At 40.1% G+C, this 20,231-nt stretch overlaps 1 protein-coding gene across 3 annotated transcripts in view; it reads left to right on the top strand.

The window, feature by feature from the left end:
- Nucleotides 1-9,478, top strand: part of KCNK2 (potassium two pore domain channel subfamily K member 2) — a 104,361-nt gene extending 94,883 nt beyond the window's left edge. For all 3 annotated transcript variants that reach the window (XM_061475439.1, XM_061475441.1, XM_061475440.1), the window contains one exon: nucleotides 8,259-9,478. In XM_061475439.1, the coding sequence (XP_061331423.1) occupies nucleotides 8,259-8,576 (318 nt within the window). In that variant the 3' untranslated portion in view covers nucleotides 8,577-9,478. The remainder of the gene's footprint in view (nucleotides 1-8,258) is intronic.
- The last annotated feature ends 10,753 nt before the right edge of the window (nucleotides 9,479-20,231 follow it).

Raw genomic sequence — 20,231 nt, 5'->3', positions numbered from 1 at the left:
TTCCCTGAGTGTACATTATCAGGGTTTATATCAGGAAGTCTTGATTTTTGGAGACAAGATGTTAATCAACTCTTTAGGTTACTGTGACAAAGACATCTAATTTAACTCTATTGACAGTGATATTGAATCTGGAATCTGTTAATCTTCAGGATTAACATGCTGATTTTCCTGAAAACTTTATTTTAAGCTATGCTCAGTTCTTGGTTACTGTTAGGAAAAGATGCCCAGTGCGTGTTAGTATGCACTGAGTGTGTATGCATTTGATTAACAGCTGTCTTGTGGCCGAGTCCCTTGACAAAGCCAGCTCAGCAGAATACCCTTACATCTTTAACAAGTTCTGTAGACAGTGAGGAAACTGCTTTGCAGTCATGGATAAAATGGGCTGGAGAAACAGAGGAATGCTTTCCTTTACAAGGGATGACTGCAGTAGTAAAATAAGTGTTGAACCACAAGTGGAGTTTTGATGTTTCCTACAAACATTATTCCAGTTATTCCATTAGAAAGTTAAGAAATAGTTTTTACTGGGACTTGACCATGTAGTTATAGTAGCCATTCTTTACTAGGTACCGAGTTGTTTTCTTTAGCATATCTTTATAAGCTCAAAAAGTCCAATGACTTGATGAAATAGTCATTGTCTCTTTGCTGTGGGAGAAAGTTGAGGCAGTCTTTCAACTGCTTGTGGCTTGGGTTTCATTATGCTTCTAGTACAACTCTTAATGTTTGCTCTTTCTGGCTGCAGCAAAGTCATTGGCTGGATAGTGCAGACAGAATACAGGCTGTTCTCCTGAATCGCCTTAGGTTCAGCTTTCAGGGAACTTGAATAGTTTCTTGTGGTCAATACAGGTGGATGTCATTCACACTCATCTAGTTGAAAGAGGCGTTGCGTGGCTCTCTGAGGTAGAAGCAACAACTAAATAGAACAGCTGATTTTGATAGGAAATTTGCCAGCATCTTTCCTCTTGCCTTTGGAAGTTATTAACAAGGCAGAATATTAGAGACTGAGATAATGAGGCTAATAACTTGTGTACAGTATTGAGATACAGACATGCAGCTTTATGCAAAGAGGTGTCTGATGGGCCATATTCAGTAATAGTTCTGAGGAGGTACCTAACATAGGAGTGTTCATATTTGTGGGGCACAATAAAATGAATGTGGCAACTGTTAGTATATCTGGTTCTGGGTTTGTAGACAAGGTAAGATTGCTTTTATTATTATTGTTTTTATTTTATAGGCTTCCTGGGTTTATTTTGCTGAATCAGGCCATGATAAAGCAGAAGGGCCATTTCCTCATCTGCCATCTGTCACATCTCCACAAAACATATTCTCACATCTGCCACTGTAGATGTTCCTCCACAAAAAAACAATCACAATTCATGGACTCTCAGCATTGCCATTGGAGTATATGGTTTGTTTCATCCCAGGCATCAGGTGTGCTTACGGAAGTTATGTGGGTGAAACCAAATGATCGTTGCTCACCGGAATGAACCCACAAACATTACTTATTACAGGACTGAATAATCCAATTTCCAGCGGGGGAGCATTGTTCCAAAAACATTTCTGACCACCGTGGTTACAAAAACACAACTGTATATGTAATTGTAATGTTACAATTTCACAAAATAGCATCTTTTCCCTTCTAATATTTGCCTGAAACAGAGGGATGTCAGGGGAGCAAAAAATAAGAGGTTGCTTACTGCTTCATTTGTGCCATTTACTTTGAAATTAAGTCTGGTAGCTTAAAGACCTGGTGTAGATGAGTTCTCTGCTACCGTCCTGAGGTCTTGATAGATGGAGTAAAAAGCAGTGGTTAAACTCCTGGGAAAGCTCGGCAGAGGTATCTCATTAGTGCATGTGGTGTTTCTATGTTGCATGTTGTTACTATTTTCCTTTACCTTTAAAGACAGATCGCAGTCTTCTGTCTGAGGATTACAGCACTGTGTGCTTTGGATACTTACTAATAATGCTATAATTACAAAAATCATAGAATGATAGAATGGGTTGGGTTGGAAAGAACCTTAAGAGCATCCAGTTCCAACCCCCTGCCATGGGAGATACCCCTCACTAGATCACGTTGCCCAAGACTCTGTCCAACCTGGCCTTGAACACCGCCAGAGGCATTTACCACTTCTCTGGGCAACCTGTGGCAGTGCAGCAGCACCCTCACAGTAAAGAACGTCACCCCTTGTCTTATTGCTACAGTCTCTGATGAAGAGTCCCTCTTCAGCATCCTTGTAGCCCCCTGCAGATATTGGAAGCTGCTCTGAGGTGTCCACATAACTTCTCTTCTCCAGGCTGAACAGCCTGAAATACTTAAAAGCAGATAAAGGGCATAGGAATTTATTTAGTTGGGTTATAAGTGAAATCTCCTTAATGTACAGGGAATGCCCAGGCTTCAGTAAGAGATTTGTGAAACTTTCCTACATTCCTATCTTCTCTACCCTGTGGAGCACTGTTGTAGTGAACATAAATTTGTGGCCAGCAGTAGCTCAGGTGGGACGAGGTGCTGTATGCTTACCTGGAGCAGCAGGTAATGGCAGATAGAAAAACCTACCCACGCAGGGAATCAGCCCACTCAGAGCTGCATTGTTAAACCCATCAAGCCTCTCCCTAGCTGCATTTTTTATTGCGATTTTTAAGTAGGACTTGGAGAACAATTCCTCCCTGAATGCTGGATGAGTTTCTTGAAAGCTGAGACATAATGTTATGTACTCTGCTCTGCTGCCTGGGTAACTTGACATGTTCATGTTCTTTCTAGTTTTCTCTCCGAGTAGCGTATCATGGAGAAGTTAATTGGATGTATTATTTTTAAGTATCAGAAAAAGTACATTGGAGTGGAAAAATGAAGCTGTGAAACTTCGGAGAATGCATTAGAGATAAATGCTAGAAATGATATACTGAGGAACATGTAGAACATTAAGAGTATCTGTAAGGAAGGTCACTTTTTTCTTCCTAAAATGCGGTCAGATGGATATTTCCAGCTCATCCACTTACTTTTTGGCTTGCACTGATTTGGCCATCATAAAATGTATGAGCCCCATATGCCAAAGGGAAACAGCGTAAAGTACAGTTATGAAAGAAAGGTAGACATTAATTAGAGATGCTTTCATTTTCTTGCATAGTGTATGTAATGCTACTTTTTTTTTTACCTGATTTGATACTTAGGGTTTGCTCCTCCCCAGTATACCATAACATTCATATCATGTATTTGAGTTCCCTCCAAGCAGGATATGTCTCTTCCCACTCTGTAAGTAGATTAACCAGTTATACTGTAATATTGGGGTTTTTCAGGAATCTCCTTAAAGAAGAGAGTGAAACTAAGGGAAAGTTAGACAAGTGTATCTTCATTTTGGTCTATCTAAGGATAACCTTCATTAGACTTGTGGATGTTTTCTGTTTGATCCCAGATGTGGCTTAATTCAAAGCCTACATTACTCTTGTAAAGGTTGTGGCTACATGGCTTGTGCTGTCCAGACCACGCTTAATAGGATGAGTGATCTTCCTGCATGGGGGGCAGTTTGATTTGTATAATTACTTGGATATTTGTGTGGAGTCTCCAGAAAGGTCCTCGAACTCCAGACAAGGATAAGGAATTAGAGTAAATGTACTGACCAATGGAGCAGGTGATTCAGTATCTTCAAATGTGGCTTTTGGCTGGTGTTTCTTTGTTTGTTCATTTTTAATAGTAGCATCCTTTTAGACATATTCTGGGTTATGCTGCTGGCCTCTATCCAAGCACAGAGCTGAGCTAGAGTGAGAAAGCTAAAACATGATGTTGATGAAAATGAGTAGAGAGTTTTTGTCTGATCGGTGATATTGGTTGAGAGCTGGTTTTAGGTTATTATTAATTTAGATGGGTTGCTTATGTTTTTTCCTAGTTCTGTCAAATTCAGTATGTCTGACTTTAAATGATACTGGTGATAACGTGTGCACAGCCTGCGAGAAGTGACTTTAATAGAAATAAGTAGATATGCTTCAAAATTGTTCAGAGGCTATTCTTCATTATATCCTAGTAGAGTAAATGTGAGATTTCTGCTACAGGTAGACAGAAACACCTTAACATAGACATTTAGAGATGCTACTGGAGATGACTTGGGGTATTTCAGACACCCCCTGGAGCTGTCAGGTATGATGCAGTGTATGGGATATCCAGGCCCATCTGCAATGGTAGCTGGAGGCCAGGCTGCCTGTGCTGGGCAAGGAACTGACTCAATATTTTTAGGGAAGTATCTTATTTTGTGGTGAAGTGTGCTGTGTGGGATATTTTATTGTGTTACCATTACTGTATTTCTTGAATTTGTCATTGAGACCTATCTTCCCTAGCTCTGTAAGGGTATTGCTGCTTAAATGCCTAATAAAATTACTAGTTCTTGATGTTCAAAGTACAATGGTAATAGGTTAAAGTTGATACTCCTTGTGAACTATGTCTAACAACTTTCAGTCTAATCTGGATTTTGATGAGGAGGAAGCCAATCTGGGAACTAGGCTAGGGACTGCATCCCCATTACTGGTGGCATTTCTATTCCCCCAAAGGTTAGGCATGAGCATCATCACCAGAGCAGTGCTGCTTATTGTGTAGATGCACCAAGTGCTATCACTGTGAGGTGTTTTTCCGGTTACTTTTGAAATGCTTTGTGTCATTCAGCCTTATGTAAAGTACTAAGTTATCAATAATTTCTGTGACTAAGGCCTCATCCTCGTGCCTCATTGCCCAAAATATGGCAGCTGCAGAGTCTACAGAGCTGTGTGCTGTAATGAGGAAGGACAATTGGAGAACTGTAATCAGTTGTTGCAATAGGCAGGTATGTTAAGATTATTCCCTTTATTTGAGTAGCATGGGCAACTGGCATTTCGATCGCTTTGAATAAGACTTTTCATGGCTGTCAGCTCCCAGATGAAGAGGGGCTGAAATGCATTATGATAAAATGTCATACCCTAAGGACAGAAAGAACCTGAACGTATACAGAAATGCCCCTATGGAGAAAGGAGAGAGCAAATTATAAGAGCATGTTGCTTATGTATACTGGCTGTTAAAAACTGCACATTTCTTTTCCTGTAACCTTTTGTGCTTGAGCCCGTAAGTGCTATGGAATTAGGAGTTTTATTCTGAAGAGATAACATTTTTGAGTGCATTTCGGTTCACACAAAAGCTAGGGGCGGAAAGCAGTAATCTGGGGCAGGCATAGTTCATGCAGCACTCAAATTCTAGTTTCTCATGCTGTGCCAATTACCTCTGTTTTACTACTAATGCATTTTCATTTCTGCTTAGAAATAGCCTACCTTTTTTAGCACCATAGCTCTGGTCTACAGGTAAATACAATTGAATCCACCATATTCATGTTCCACATCACCTTTAACTGGAACGTGAGCCCCTCTCCAAAGCATATCTAATAATGTTCTTTAGCTGGCTGCATAAACTTGCTTCCCAAAAGAAATCTAACTGGAATTTAGTCACCACGTATCCTAACAACTAGCAGGTTTAAAGTTCTTCTGAATAACTTATGCGTGCAAGAGTTAAAATACAGCAGCTTGCCCTGTACAAGATGGGTACATCACCAGCACTGAGGTGAGCTGAAGGGGGAATTCTGAGCTTATCCTAAGGGTTACATAGACTAGCTTTGATCAGGAGCATGGCCAACTGTTTTTCTTTTGCTGAGAAAACATGAGGGAAGTGTGAATTGAAACTACAAGTGAAAACAAGTTTTAAAAGCATATGGGGAGACAGTTCAAGATGCTTGTAGCTTCCAGTAAGTTGCTAAGACACAATTTTAAACTTGCCAGCCTGGTAACATCACTTGAATGTGAAAATATGCAATGCCAGAGATGTGTGCCAGAGCAAATTAACTGGTCTAGCAAATGCTTACACAGCTGGTGAGGGGTAAAAATGTGTAGGATGAAATAGGAAATCGTATACTGGCTCTTTGCTCCCTTGGACAGAAGCATGCTTCATACAGGGGAAGTCCAGGTTAGATATAAGGGAGAAAATCTTTATTGTGAGGGTGCTGAGGCACTGGCACAGGGTGCCCAGGGAAGTTGTGAATGCTCCACCCCTGGCAATGTTCAAGGCCAGGTTGCACAGAGCCTTGGGCAACGTGGTTTAGTGTGAGGTGTCCCTGCCCATGCCAGGGGGTTGGAACTGGATGATCTTAAGGTCCTGTCCAACTCTGACTGTTCTATGAGTCTATGACCCTGAGCAGCCTGCCTTTAGCAAAGCTTTGGAGAAGGACAAACCTGCCCAAGGGGGTACGCTGATACAGCTTATCGTATTTTTATTACTTGTTTACTGCAAATAAAAATATTGGAGCAGATGAAATGTTCCAGCGTTTACAGGTTTCATTATTTTCGGATCAGAAGTGCAGTGTGTCTGACCCTAATTGCACAATTTAAATACTAATAATCCTTCAGTTGGGCGAGTGTGTGTGTTATGGATAATATCCTTGTTTTAGACAATATACGGAATGGGTCTGTATTAATCACCTGTGTAATTCACTGAAGCTGAGACAAATGGAATAAAAGGAGCCCTGGGTAAAGGGGTTTTGTTTTGTTTCTGAAAGGGGAAATTTTTCCTGAAACCCTGTCACCTCTGGGTAGGCTGCTTATCCTTTACCATCACTATATTCCTGGTTTTCACTGCACTGCAAAGCATAAATAAGCCCATTGACCACTTTTCTCTGATGGTTTATCCCCATATTTCCCTGTTTCGTTTTTGTGGGTGTTGGTTAGTATTAATTGCTGTGCTCGCCAAGTCTAAGCTTGCCTGCTAATGATTGAAATTCTGGACTGAGCAGTGCCAATTAGACTAATTTGTGTAAGAGGGTTAATTCATCTGAAATGCTTTGCTTTGGAACAGTCTATCCTTCCTGTACTGTAACTTCCAGCTATTAACTGCCTACAAAGCAGAGATTTAAAGAGAATCAATCTCTTGCTTTGCAGTTATAACGAGAGAACCTTCTTAAATGGTGCTTCCTTTAGTTACGTAGTTAATATTGTAACAGGAGTTTGGTTGAAATATGAGCAAGAAAAGAATTGTAGAACCACAGAATGGTTTGGGATGAAAAGGACCTTATGACCATCCAGTTTCAACCCCCTGGCATGGGCAGGGACTCCTCACATTAGACCAGGTTGTCCAAGTCTCCATCCAACCTGACCTCAAACACTGCCAGGGATGGAGCATTTACAAATTCCTTGGGCAGCCTGTTCCAGTTTCTCAACAAAATACAAATAGTATATGAATTACAAGGCCACAGTTCACCTCGGATGATTATATCGGTGAGTTGCCCAGTCTGCCTCATACTGTAGCTGAATTAAAGATAACCTGGGATTCCATGCCAGCAGCTGCCTTTCTCCCCCTCCTCAACCCTACCTTCAGAGTCTGGGCTCATGGGATGCTCCAGCTTTCCTAGTACTAAAACATTGAAATGCTGGGAAGAAATCTCACAGAGTAAAGATGATGGCAAAGTGAAAGTAGGTCAGCCTTTCTGTAAAGTCAGTCAGTAGAAGGATGTGGAGAGCTGAGTAGGCAGCAAGGATCTACATACATATATGAAATTCTAGTGAAGGCACAAAACTGGTAACTTGCAGCCAATCTGACTGGAAATCTGCACAAAGCAGGGGAAATGCCCACCTCCAGGGTGCAATTGGTACTACTCTGCAATTGTCTTCAAGCTGCTGTTTAGTAGGTCATTGCAGTGGCGAAAGCAGACATGTTGCTGACATGACTGGAGCTGTTGCTGTATTGGTGCCATGTTTGAGCAAGCACAGAAAAGAAGGAACACAAGCAGCTGATGTTTTCCTTTAAAAAAGCTTTTCTGTCCAGCTTTAGAAATATCTTTGCCAGGTCTGTCTGGATCATTCCAGATACACTAAAAGTGCTCTTAAATAACCCTGCACCCTAGTAACAATACATAACACAACCCAGACTGCTGGGATTTCAGCATCCCCTGACCAGCTGGGTACTGTGCAGATGTCAGGGCTCTGTAGCTTTCCTGTATTGCTGACTGCCTGTAATTAAAAGGAAGAAATATTAGCAGACGAGACTTTTATTGTGGTTTTGAGTTGCTGTTAACTCCTACCAGTGTGACATTTCTCTTTCAGTTGCTATCAATAAACGAATGAGTTTGTGACATGAGAAATCTGTACTAGCAGCAGCAGCTCTTTGCCAGCCTAAAGTCACATTGTGCTTTCACTGGGCTCTTGAGACTAAACAATGTCTGAAGTCCTTGTAATGCTTCCTTTCTTTTTTCCCCTCACTTTTACCACAGGTAGGGGAATTCAGAGCCCACGCTGCAGAGTGGACAGCCAACGTCACTGCAGAGTTCAAAGAAACCCGAAGACGCCTGAGCGTGGAGATCTACGACAAGTTCCAGCGGGCTACCTCTATCAAGAGGAAGCTCTCTGCAGAACTCGCCGTCAACCACAACCAAGACCTGACTCCCTGCAAGAGAACCCTGTCAGTCAACCACCTCACCAGTGAGAAAGACATCCTGCCAGCTCTAACAAAGACAGACAACATTTACATGAATGGTTTGACGCCGCACTGTGCAGCAGAAGAAATAGCTGTAATTGAAAACATTAAGTAGCCATGACTTTGAATCCCAGCCCTTGAGGAGCTCTTGGCTGAGACTAGCCATATACCTTTTCTCTTTTCCCACCCTGTCAATGATCAATGCTAATAGCATTTTATATGTGTGCATGAGTTTCACAGAAACTGCAGTCCAGAGTTACCATCGCATCTCTTCAAAGACACAAAGAATGGCACTTCTGTTATCGAAAGATGCTGGAACAAACAACATCTTCTGCCTTTATCTGCCCAGACTGTTTATCACGTCTCTTAACGTGCCATACGGCCTCAAGAATGAATCACATTTGTTTATGGTAACAATGTAGCTTTGAGGGATCAGTCCTTAAAATTTCAGGGTCTACCTTACTGAGCCTAGGAATGGACCATTTCTGGACTACAACACATTTGTAAATGGCAAGAAATGCTTATGCAGCCTTTTACCTAAGAAATTTTTGTCAGTGCCTTATCTTTTGAAGAACCAGAACCTCTACAGTTCCTGTATGGTTTTTGTTTGTTAGTTTTTTTTCATGAGAAACGTGTTTCATTTGAGCTTTCATTCTTCTTGAAATGATGGTGTTTTAAAAGGTGTCTGTTGTGAAGATACCAACCAGCATGAACGAATGCCAAAAGCAGCAATCATCAAATGATGATCTTAGCTCTAAATTTAAAGGCACTGCAGTTTCAGAAATTGAAAACATGCCCCCCAGAAGCATTTTATTTTACTCAGGTCCAGCTGATACTTGTTCACACTGACTTGTAGAATTCGCAGGCCCTCTTTGGGTCTTGTCTATTTCAAGCAGTGTTCAGCAGTTGTCTTTGCGTCAGGTGTACCAAAAAAACCTGCATCTTATCTGTCTGTCATCTAATTGCTTGATAGATGACATGAATAAATGAAAATTACTACTTAGAGGACAGGCTATTTAATTGTTTGCTGGATGTGGTTATTGGAATACAGCAATGCAGAAAAATACAGTGATTTTTCTAATAGGCATAAACCTGTCTGCCAGATATTCGCTCCTTGAAAAGGATTCTTAACTTCAAGTCAAGTCACACCAGATGCCATATGATATTTTACCAAGGAATCCTGCTGGAAGTGCTTTCCTGAATGTCGCACTGTACAGTGGCTGCCTGTGATGGAGCTGTGACTGACGTGGTATCACTGTGACTTTCTACATTTCAAATAGAGATGGCTCTGGATAGAAGTGCAGGCGTGAAAAAGAGCTGATAAATAGCACAATCCGAATACTGATGATTGTTCAGACAGGATAGGCTGACAAGAACCAGATCTAAACCAGACTATGGGGGGTTTTTATTGGTTTTAAGAAAACACTTTAATTTTGTACCTTCTGTTTTGCTTATAGGTGTACATGAGATTCAGAAGAAATGCAGGATGGAATGGATAATTTTGCATTTTTTTTTCTTATGTTAATCTATTGTAACCTGGCTGTACATAAAATGAATAGAACAGGCCTTAAGAGAACAATTAAGGTTCTGTGTAAATTAAAGAATGGGACTTTGCTGATTGGGCATGATTCAAGTGGCAAATATTACAGCATCTCTGACCATTAGATAACATGCAAGATATGAATGTTAATGTTTTTTGGATGCTTAGCTTGTTTTCTAATAAAATATAAGTTAATATGTAAATTCAGTCCATTAAGTGTAAATATCAGTCAATTAACATTTACAAAGAGTACGCTTTTAAAACAAAGGAGATTCCATGACACAGCTTATAACAAAGATCCTTGTCTCCCCAGCACAGTGTTCTGAATGTCCACATGGCAAGGGTTTGTTTTGCCGTGTATAAACTGTGAATTGTAATGAAAAATAAAGTTTTTCATTAAAATAAGCTTTTCTGAATCTCCTGCTTGCTGCAACTGGAATGCTAAGAAATGATTTGTGAAACTGATTTTTGTGCTTTCATTGGTTACTGAGCATAGTAGTTTTCCACCTGCTTTAATTTAAGCTGGTTTAGCAATAAAGTCTTGACTCACCCAGCACAAATTATTCTTTTCCTTGATATTAAAAAGGATGCTCTTTGGTTGCTCTCCCTGAAGTTGTGTTTCTTGCTGTTTTGTCTCAAAAGCTTGGCAGGCTGCAGTTTCTCCTGTCGTGCTCCAGAGCTGACGGCACTTGTTCCTTCTTTGCACTGAGGGAGATGCGGGGAACTCTGACCTCCTGTCCTTCCAGGTGTCCTGGGGCTGCTTCTGCGCAAGTATGTGAACAAGCAGCTATAAGGGCAAAGCCTTTCATGGCAGAGCAGTGACTATTTTATGATGGCTTCTTTAATTGTGTCTGGGTGGTGGTAAGAGGACTGATTTCTTGCATTGCCCCAAATATGTCTCGGTGCCTTTTGGATCTGACTTTCAGAAACGGACTGGTAATGCTTCATGTTTATTGTCTTTGACACTCAGAGATGGGATACTTAGGTTAAATACTCAGATTGTTCTAGCCAGTTTGTTTCCAGTTAGAAATCTATAGGAGCGAGTGTCTATGTGGTTGCTTCAAAGAAGCTTTCGGGCATCTCAGGACCTGCTAGAAATGGGTATGTTGGTTTGAAATCCTGTGACAGTGTCTGAGACATTAGTATGGACATTTGTTAAATCCATTCACTTATTTACCTTAACTTTGTATATGATCTTTCAGAAAAGAAGCCCTGTTGATTCATATAAAAAAAGTTACTGGGGTTTTCCACATTTGTAACATACGTAAATTAATCCTACTTTATCAAACTAGATTTGCCTGTTTGGAACAAAGCATTAACAAATAAAGTCCTTTATTTGTAAGTTTAGTAAGTGAAGACTAAGAAAAAAATGGTACAGGCCAGATGGTATAAGTAAGAGGAGTTATGGTGATCCAACTGTGACTAGTACCATTACGCTAGTGGAAAATCTTTCCCTCTTCACATACACTGATATCACAATTGGTGACATGAATTTATAAACCGTGATGAACTCTATAAGACTCTATAAAAGATTTTGCTCCTGTATAAGAAGGCTTTTATATTAAAACCGTGTCTTTCTAGCTCATTTATCCCTTCCCAATATGGAGCTACAAAATCATGAATTACCACTCAATGAAAATCCATTTGTAACCTGCTTTCTCTCAAATAGATATGGGGACATCTCCAGACTGTCAGGCTGAAAGCAGGTTTCTGAAAATGGTATTTCATTTTGGTAGCGGTTTCTTTGCTTTTATACTGCCAATCAAGCACCATTTCAAAAGACACTGGCAGAACATGAAGCACAAGTTGTAGCACGTAAGAGACTGTAGAGGCACTTTTGCCACTTGACAAAACAATTTAGTACTCAGTGTTACAGGAAACACTGCATTAATAAAACCTGTTAGAGAAGTAATTAGAGAGAACCTGTATTGTTTAATGTTGCCTATTATAACCATGCGTTTTCTTGCAGTTTCTGTTATATCTGGCAAAGTGTCTATTGGTCAAGTCTTTGATTATTTATTTTTTTGATAGCACTGCATGGGAGGTAAGGAAAGAACTTGGGAGTTGCGAAGGATTTGTTCCATGCTCCGTTCTTCCTTGAGTACCAGGCCAAACGCTGACTGTGGCATCCTCAGTTCTGTAGGTCCTCTTTTCTGATGTTGAGGTGCTGCTCTTTGAGCTGTAAACAGCCTGGAAGGATCAATCCTGGAAGTTCATCAACATCCTTAACCATGCCTTCCTCTCTTCACTTCTTCCTGAAAACTTCTCTGATAGAAGAGGAGGAAAGCTGGAAGGTAACACAGGAACCCACAGAAGGGACCACCCTTGAACTGAAATGGACCTTCCTTAGGTCACCAAGTAAGCTGTAAGACCAGGGTGGCAGATGAGATCAAATCTTACCTGTATATTTGTTTGGAGTTCTTGCTACTCATGCATTATTTCTACTCCAATGACTTCTAACTAGGAATACAACACACTGTGTGGAAGGAGAAATGCAAGGCTGCTTTACTTCTCTTCAACTCTACATGCACATCACAAGTTTACGTATGTATATAGCTATATTTCCTGGGAAGGAAATCTTCCTGTCAGAGGAACTACATCTAGTGTCTAAATACAGCAGTAATGTTTCTACTAAATTGCTGTGATACAGTTATGTGGTAATTAACTTTTCTTTCCTACCTTGCAGTGCTTATTAAAAAATTTATATATTTTACAGGAATTTGTCAGAGTTAAGGTAATTATTTTGTCATAAAACATGAATCAGGCTTTTTGTGTATGTGTGTCGCCCTGCAGATTCAAATGAGCAATAGGAAAAATAGAGAAGATGCTGATTTTACTATTAGAGGTAAAAACCTGTTGAGTCACACGTATGAAAAAAGCTAGCCCTTTCATTTGAGCAACCATTCTCTGCTTTGCCAAATTATTGTTATCATTGTGAAAAGCCTATGTGAGAATCAATTTGAATAGGTATAATATACTTAGAAAACTTGAACTTTTATGCCATTGCTTATCACGCTTTCACAAACTTTCAGAGGAATATGCTCAATAAGCTTGTAAACAGGTATGTTATTTATGGTAGAACAACATCATTTTACTCTTTGTACATTCCAGCTGATACAGTATCTTATACAGCTTTTTATTCTGGACCCAGATATGGTCTTTCCCAGTAAGTGTATTTTAGCCTTGTTTGGCAACAAAGACTGATTTTGTTGGATGACTAGAAATACGAATTTATTGGTTAAAAATTCTCTCGTGGGAGCATGAGAGAATACATTGGTGGTTTTTGTGTGCTTTGTGTGAATTTTGCATTTTTTCCAAAGACTCAGTATTCATGTCCTCAAGCACGCTCAAATAGATTGATAGAAAGTTTTCCTGAAGTTTTTTCCAAGATCATGATTTTGCCCAAAGTTTCCCTGTATTTTCTGTCACACACAGAATTTTTGGACAGTTGAGTGGTGAACCCAATAGGGCTCTCTGAGTACTGAAATTAATAGTCTGAAAGGGGGAATTATAGTGCATCTCTGCAGTGGACAATCCCTTCAAGTCCACTAGGTCTGGTGTTGACCATGATAAAGGAAGGTTCTACTTTAACTACCATAGCCGTACTTTGTAATACAATCCCTGTAACGTATAGAGCGCTTAAAATAATTTCTCATTTGCTTATTCTGTAGTAGAAGAATGGGAATTTTACAGATTTAAAGGCACTGTCTTGCACAACTTGGACAGAATAATAGCCCAAGAGTTGCAGTCAAGGCCCTTCTGAACTACAGAGTGAAAAGCCGCAAAGTCTGAATGCTTTTTTAACGGAGAAAAACTTAATGCTTTGCAGCGAAAAGGAGGATGAAAGTTGGCTCCACTGTGAAAAGTGAAAGTGGGAGTAACGTGTCATGTGCTATTGTGTGCTTTGTAAAGTGGGGATGCAACAGGCACAAAGGCTTTTTCATTTCTCGGTGTCCTTAGAGACAGTCAGAAGAGAGTCAGAGAGTAGCCTGCATTGTATCAGTGTATTATTGCTCTTTTGCAATGCTTTTGCAAGCTATTAAGTGTATTATACCTTTCTTGGGTGCTGGTTGGCACTATGATGGGATAGTTTGAAAGGGAAGACACCTTTTCTCTCGCTCATACTGCACAGGTGGAGTAAGTAGAGCTGGCTTTGGCCTTTGTAGAACAGGAGCAGCATTTGGGGAGTTCCACAGCCAAGTGCTAAATGGTATTCATTTTCTTCCAATATGAAGCCCTTAAAACGCTGTTTTATATAGAGAAAGGGTCTGGGAAAAATGGATTCCTATTTTCTCTCTCAAGACCAGAACAGAGGCTACAGTTCTGTTTTGTCATTGTAGCTGCATGTCACTTTTGAGCTTGGCTTGGCTTTTAACAGGCGAGACTGTAGCACAAAACTAGCATTAGAAGTGGCTCCTGTGACTTGCAGAACATTAAACATCTGGGACTGTTTGGAGAACTCGATAGGATTAGGTGGAGCTTTTTTGACTATCTAAGTATCATAATGCTTTGCAGAGAAGTGTTTTGGGATCCATGGTGATGAGCCGTATCCCCTTCCTTTTGGCTTGTTTTTCCTGATCAGAGAATCTTGGCAGAATTGCTTTGATGCTTCCCCAGCTATAGCTGTATCCTAAGCAGTTTAACGGAGTAAAAAGAAAAGCACATTTTTCCAACCAAGAGGACTTTTCACTTCAGTGACTAAACACTGCACAGAGGCAACGACTTATGTTGTTGTTTTGATTCCATGCGCAGACTTCAAGGAACGGAGCACTGAACCAAGATTATTTTTTCATTATTCCTGTTGGTTTTCCTTTCAGATGTTCCCGTTCACAACCTCTCAGAGCCTCCCCTTGCACTGACTGCGGAAAGCCTGCTTATTCCAACCCAATCGAGACTTCAGCATGAAGCCTATTATGAGCGAAAGAAAAATCAGGCCAAGTGTGTTTATATTGTGTGTTGTTAATAACAGCAACAGCTTTTGGCTTTTGTGAAGCACTTGTCAGGCAAGCAATGCAAGGCGCTTTGAAAGCGGGCATTAATTAAGGTTGACAACCTCCACCCTCTTCCCTTGTCATGAAGTTAGGAGTGAAGGACATCGATGAGTGCTTTTTAATCTCCCTTCCCAAATTGTGGCGTGACCCTCCAAGAGCAATGTGTAGTGGCTACTTGGTAACTTACGTGTTTGTGTAGGCACTATGAACATGGTGCTCTACTCCTTGATAGAATACTAGGATGAAGTTATCTGTAGACTTCCATTAACTGAAGTGGGTTTTGAATTGGACTCATCTAAGAACTTGTCTGATTCCGGTGCAGAGATCCAGATGCTTTTATGTGGACCTAAGTCTTCCCTTGAACTGGCTTTTGAGTAGGACCTAGAGAAACTTTGATGCATGAGCAATAGAGAGGAAATACACATCTGTTTACAATAATGGAGGCTTTTAAGGTGTGATGTCATTTATTGAGGTGGTATCAATTTTGTATGCTTCCAGGTTTTCCACTTTTCCACATTGTTCTGCTAGACTCGCTCTTCTCTATACTCACCAGCTGTTCATCCCTGTAAATCAGTTTGTTGAAGAACATGTAACTTAAAGCCTAATTTGGAAGCTTGCCCAGTGAAACATCAGCACATGGAGGTTCTGAAGCATCTCTCAAGCTGCTAAAAGACCATATTGGGTAAGGGGTACGATTTCTCAAGTAGGAAATACATCTAACGTGTTTTCACCTGTTTGGGGCAAAGGGGAGAGATACGCATGACAAAACCAAGATTAAGAAAAGAGCAATTGAAAGGCACAAAGAAGTCTCATATGACCAGTGTGTTAATATAGTGATTTGATTAAGAAAGGCATGATGCCTAGAGCAGACTTTCATTTACTTGATTTATTTTCATGCAGTTCTTCCTTCCAATGTAAATACTCTGTTAAAAATTCTACGCATTTCCTGTTTCCTGTTTGAGGCACCTGAAAAATCGGAGTTTATATTGGATTGTCAAGAGTAGTAATCGTGCTAACAGTGAAGGGTGAAGTCCCTATGGCTTATTTTCTGTCATTTATTGAGTAGTGAATTACGGTTCCTAAAACCACATCTCTGTTCTCAGTGCACAGTACCCCGTATTACTAAAATCATTTAGTTTCACAAATCTGATTATGTTCATACTATTGCTGAAATAAGACAGCAGTTATCTTGGCTAATAAAATTTCTAGCATGCATTAAGAAGATCAGAGAACATCAATGACTACAGCTGCTCCTATTTTTATGGCACAGATTGTTCATCGTTCTCCACAGCTAGACATGACTTAGTTATGTGTTTCTGGTTATTAAACCTTATAATAACATAAGGCATGCTATACAATCAACTCTAATAAATGACTTTATTGCCAATATCTAGTAATTTGTTATTCTTATCTCAACTATTTTCAAAAGAAAAAAAATGCCTAAGCCCGATTATGGGTGTTTTATGAGTTGATCAGTGTGACCTTTGTGGGCAATGCATGAAAAGAGGTAGCCAGGGCCTTGAGGATCATCAACCATACTTGCTCATTATCGTGTCTCACTAAGGAAAATGCTAGTTCATTAGCAGCTTATGGCGATAAAGGAGAGAAGTTGAAGGGGATGGTAATGGTACTGTCTACTTGCTGAACACCTAGGGGTTGACTTATTAAATGAAAAGAGCAGTATCCAACCAATACTTCTGATCCTTGGATTATCCCTCTGTAGCAAGACAAGCTAGAAAAGTCTTTGTGAGAGGACTGAGATTCTCCTGCAACCTCTTTGTGAGCCAGCAAGTACAAAAGGTCACAGGGATGACACTGAAATGATGCTAACACTTGGCAACAAGTCAAGCATTGCTGGCTCTGTAGAAGCAGGCTAAAATCACAAAAGCATGCTGTGAAAGGCCAGGAAATGCAGAGAGCCACTTGCTGAACTCAGGAATATGTACTCTGAACCATCAGACTGATGTTCATTTTATAAAAGACATTAAAGTGCAAAGCAATGGAAAAGAAATTACAAATTGGGTATGTAACACAGGATTTACTGTGGAGCCCAGGCATTCTTATTTCAAGGTCAGAGAATTACCTTTAAATTAAAAAGAATCCCTTTCTGCTTCAGCATGTGTATAGGACTGAGAATGGAGAACAGGTAGGAATCCTCCTGGTGTTCACAAACCCACCTCAGTTTGTGATTTCACAGGCTCAAGGTGAAGCACTGCTGTGCTCTCTCTCCCTGCATCCCTGCTGTTGTGACCTTGAGTTCAGCAGCAAAGGTGTGATGATCAGCATCCATTATTATGGCATGTATCTACTGAGTTTAGATCCTAAATACCCTTAAAGCCATCAATCCTGTCTGAGGTCTTGAGATAATTGAATTTGGACCAGATTCTTAGAGTCATATTCAAAGCAGATGATATCACTTGTGGCTCTTATTCCATACCGTCCCATACCCCTTGCCATGAGGAGCAGCAGTGACATCAGTATGTTAGGCACAACAAAAGTGAACATTTGGAAAACAACTTACAAATGTTCACTATGGATAAAAAAATGAAAAAGCCCAGAGAACGCCTTTGAAACAGCTCAGCCTTCAACGTGTCAAAAAGTAGGACACCTAAATCAATGGATTTTATTATAAGAAAAAGATACTCAAGATTTCTTGTTCATTATTAGAACACTTCAGCTGGCTTTTGTGCTATGAAAAATGAACTGATTTCAATGTGACAAGTTCAGTTGTGGGAGCTTTTTAATAGTTTTTATCTAGGCTTGAAAATACATTACAAAACCATGTTTGGTCAAGGTCGAACAAGGTTACAGGAAAATGGAGCAAGCTAATAGAAAATGAAAGAGAAATTGCTTGCTATTCTTCTGCAAAGATGAAGAATTTGTTTCCATTGGTGCAAACTGGAGGGAAAAACACAAAACGAAGCAGGAGAAAGTTAATGCAATTTTAAAGTAAGCAATTTCTATGACAAAAGGAAGATTGTTTTCAATATTCTGATTTATTTGTCAAAATGGAATTGAAATACCATCCCTTTGGAGCTATTTCTCAATAAGGGGCTACTTAAATGAGTGAAGAATTGAAATTCGGGGGGGGGGGGGGGTGGTGGTTTGATGTAGCTTTTTTAGATCATTTTAAAAAGCTATTTCCTTTCATAAATAAAGTTTCCATCATATAGCAGCATTTGGCATGGAGAAGATCAAGGCAGAGAGCAGGCAGGTCTGCTAAATGTTTTGCAGCATAAATCATAATGAAAACGTATTGAAATGTTATTTGTTGGTTAGAAAGCTGCAGCAGTTGGGAATCATGTCCAGGCTTGACCAATAGTCATTTTACTGACCAGAGTGCATAATTTAAGAGCCCAAGTTCCCTAAGCTATTGTGGAATGAGGGATACAGAGTGGGGTGTGCTGACCCTAGCAGGGTCTTCCCTTCTATTCTGGAAGGTGTCTGAACAAATGGGTTTCAGGCCTGAGGGTCATGTCTGAGAAGTCTTGACACCTGGTTTTCACAGGTTATCTTTTGATGGACACCTTCAGTGGTTTCCAATTGGAAACTAACTCTAAAAATATCTGTATCCAAATGTAAAGGTGTCTGGTTTGCTTCAATCTGGAATTAGCTGCTGAAGCTTTGACTTTCTGGAAGTATCAGGCTAGTTTTGGTCTTCCCAGGCGGCTAGTTAATGAAGTGCTGATAATAAAGCACTTCTCAGGCTTGCTCCTTTTCCTTTAGAAGGTTTCTGCAATGCATCTGGAACTGATCTGGTGAGTGGATGTTCTTGCAAATTGCATAACTTTTTTAGCCTAAATGAGCCTGTACTCTGCAGCTCTGCATTACAATGGGCTCTCCAATTCATCTGGGAAGCAGTTCTTCTCATACAACTCTTCACATTTCTGCCTGTTAGGCTATGATGATAAATAAATAATCCAACTTGCCTGCAGCTCTATTAGGAGGTCAAAGAGGAAGGGAAAGTGGATTGCTAACAACAGACCATCAACCTGAACAGGCTGAAATAATGGTTTGATATAAGGTGGAGCATCTTTTTGACTTATGATGATGTGTCAAAGCTTCAGAATTTTGAAGGTTTAACATGAGCCCTTGAGTGTGTTTCAGTGTATGATTAGGAAGGAATTTTTGCCTTTATGAAAATCATGTTACTTAATCCTATGTTAATACTGACACAATTTAGAAACGGCAAAACCATGAATATATGTACTTCTCAAAACATGCTAAAAGAGCAAAGAATTTAGCCATTTGTTTAAGGCGTAGTGTTAAAATGAGGCTAATTTCTTTGCTGAAGATGTAGTGCTTTCAATGTTTCATTCATTCTAGGTGTAAAATTTTCTGCTATGTTTGAATATGAGAAAAGCTTGATAGGGGAAATATTGATTTCAGTGTCATCTAATATAGCCCATCTTTGGGAGATCCTGCTCCTTTGAAATAGGCTCTCTATGAGTAGCTGGGAAGCCAGTAAAGCATGCATTAAAGCATGGAGTTAAGGCTGTAACATTATCTCGCCATCTTCCTCTGTATTTCTGCGGTGAACGTCATCCTTTGAGCCATGTGCTTTTTCAAGGAGGTGTCTGTGACTTGACATCAGCCTTTGGGATCTCTTAGGAGGATGCATTGCTATTCTGTAAACTTGTATGGTGTGATATAGCACTCTACCTCCGTCTCAGCCACACACTGCCTGCTTTGAGACAGGAGAGATGGGATTGACAACTCCACTCCATTAATATCTTGAAGTTGGGACTAAAGCCCTAACAAATGTTGTCTAGTTTCAGGGCATCATTACAGACCACAGTGAAGCCTGATCAGTTCAGGACACAGTCTTACTCCATGGAGAAAGGATGTAAACTTAGCCACGTTGCTGTGCGGGTGCATGTTCACTGGGAACAAGGAAGATACCTTTAGCTAACACAAGATGAGAAGCTCAGCTCAGTGGGCTATAGGTAAAAGGTGTTCTCCTGCTCATCTCCAATACCCTTAGCTACTCAACAGTGCTAGAAAGACAAGACAAAACAAATACAAAGCAAAGATTGATTTGGAGTATGATTTTAACCCAGTTCCATATTCAAATGGCCACCAGAGAGCCCTGGAGAATCCAGTGCAAAATGTGGGCAGATTAAAATGCCTGTCTTCAGGAAACATCCTCCTTCCATTAAACATGAAGGAGAATAAAAACATCTTCATAAAATTTTTAGAATTCAAATGAGATTAAAATAAGATCATGCTGCCTTTGTAG

Source organism: Pezoporus flaviventris, unplaced genomic scaffold (assembly GCF_033815535.1).
Source record: "Pezoporus flaviventris isolate CSIRO_AGI_PZ_B2104156 unplaced genomic scaffold, CSIRO_AGI_Pfla_v1 ptg000083l, whole genome shotgun sequence".
Classification (NCBI taxonomy): domain Eukaryota; kingdom Metazoa; phylum Chordata; class Aves; order Psittaciformes; family Psittacidae; genus Pezoporus; species Pezoporus flaviventris.
The sequence above is the reverse complement of the archived record's forward strand: the minus strand, read 5'-3'. Positions and strand labels throughout refer to the sequence as shown.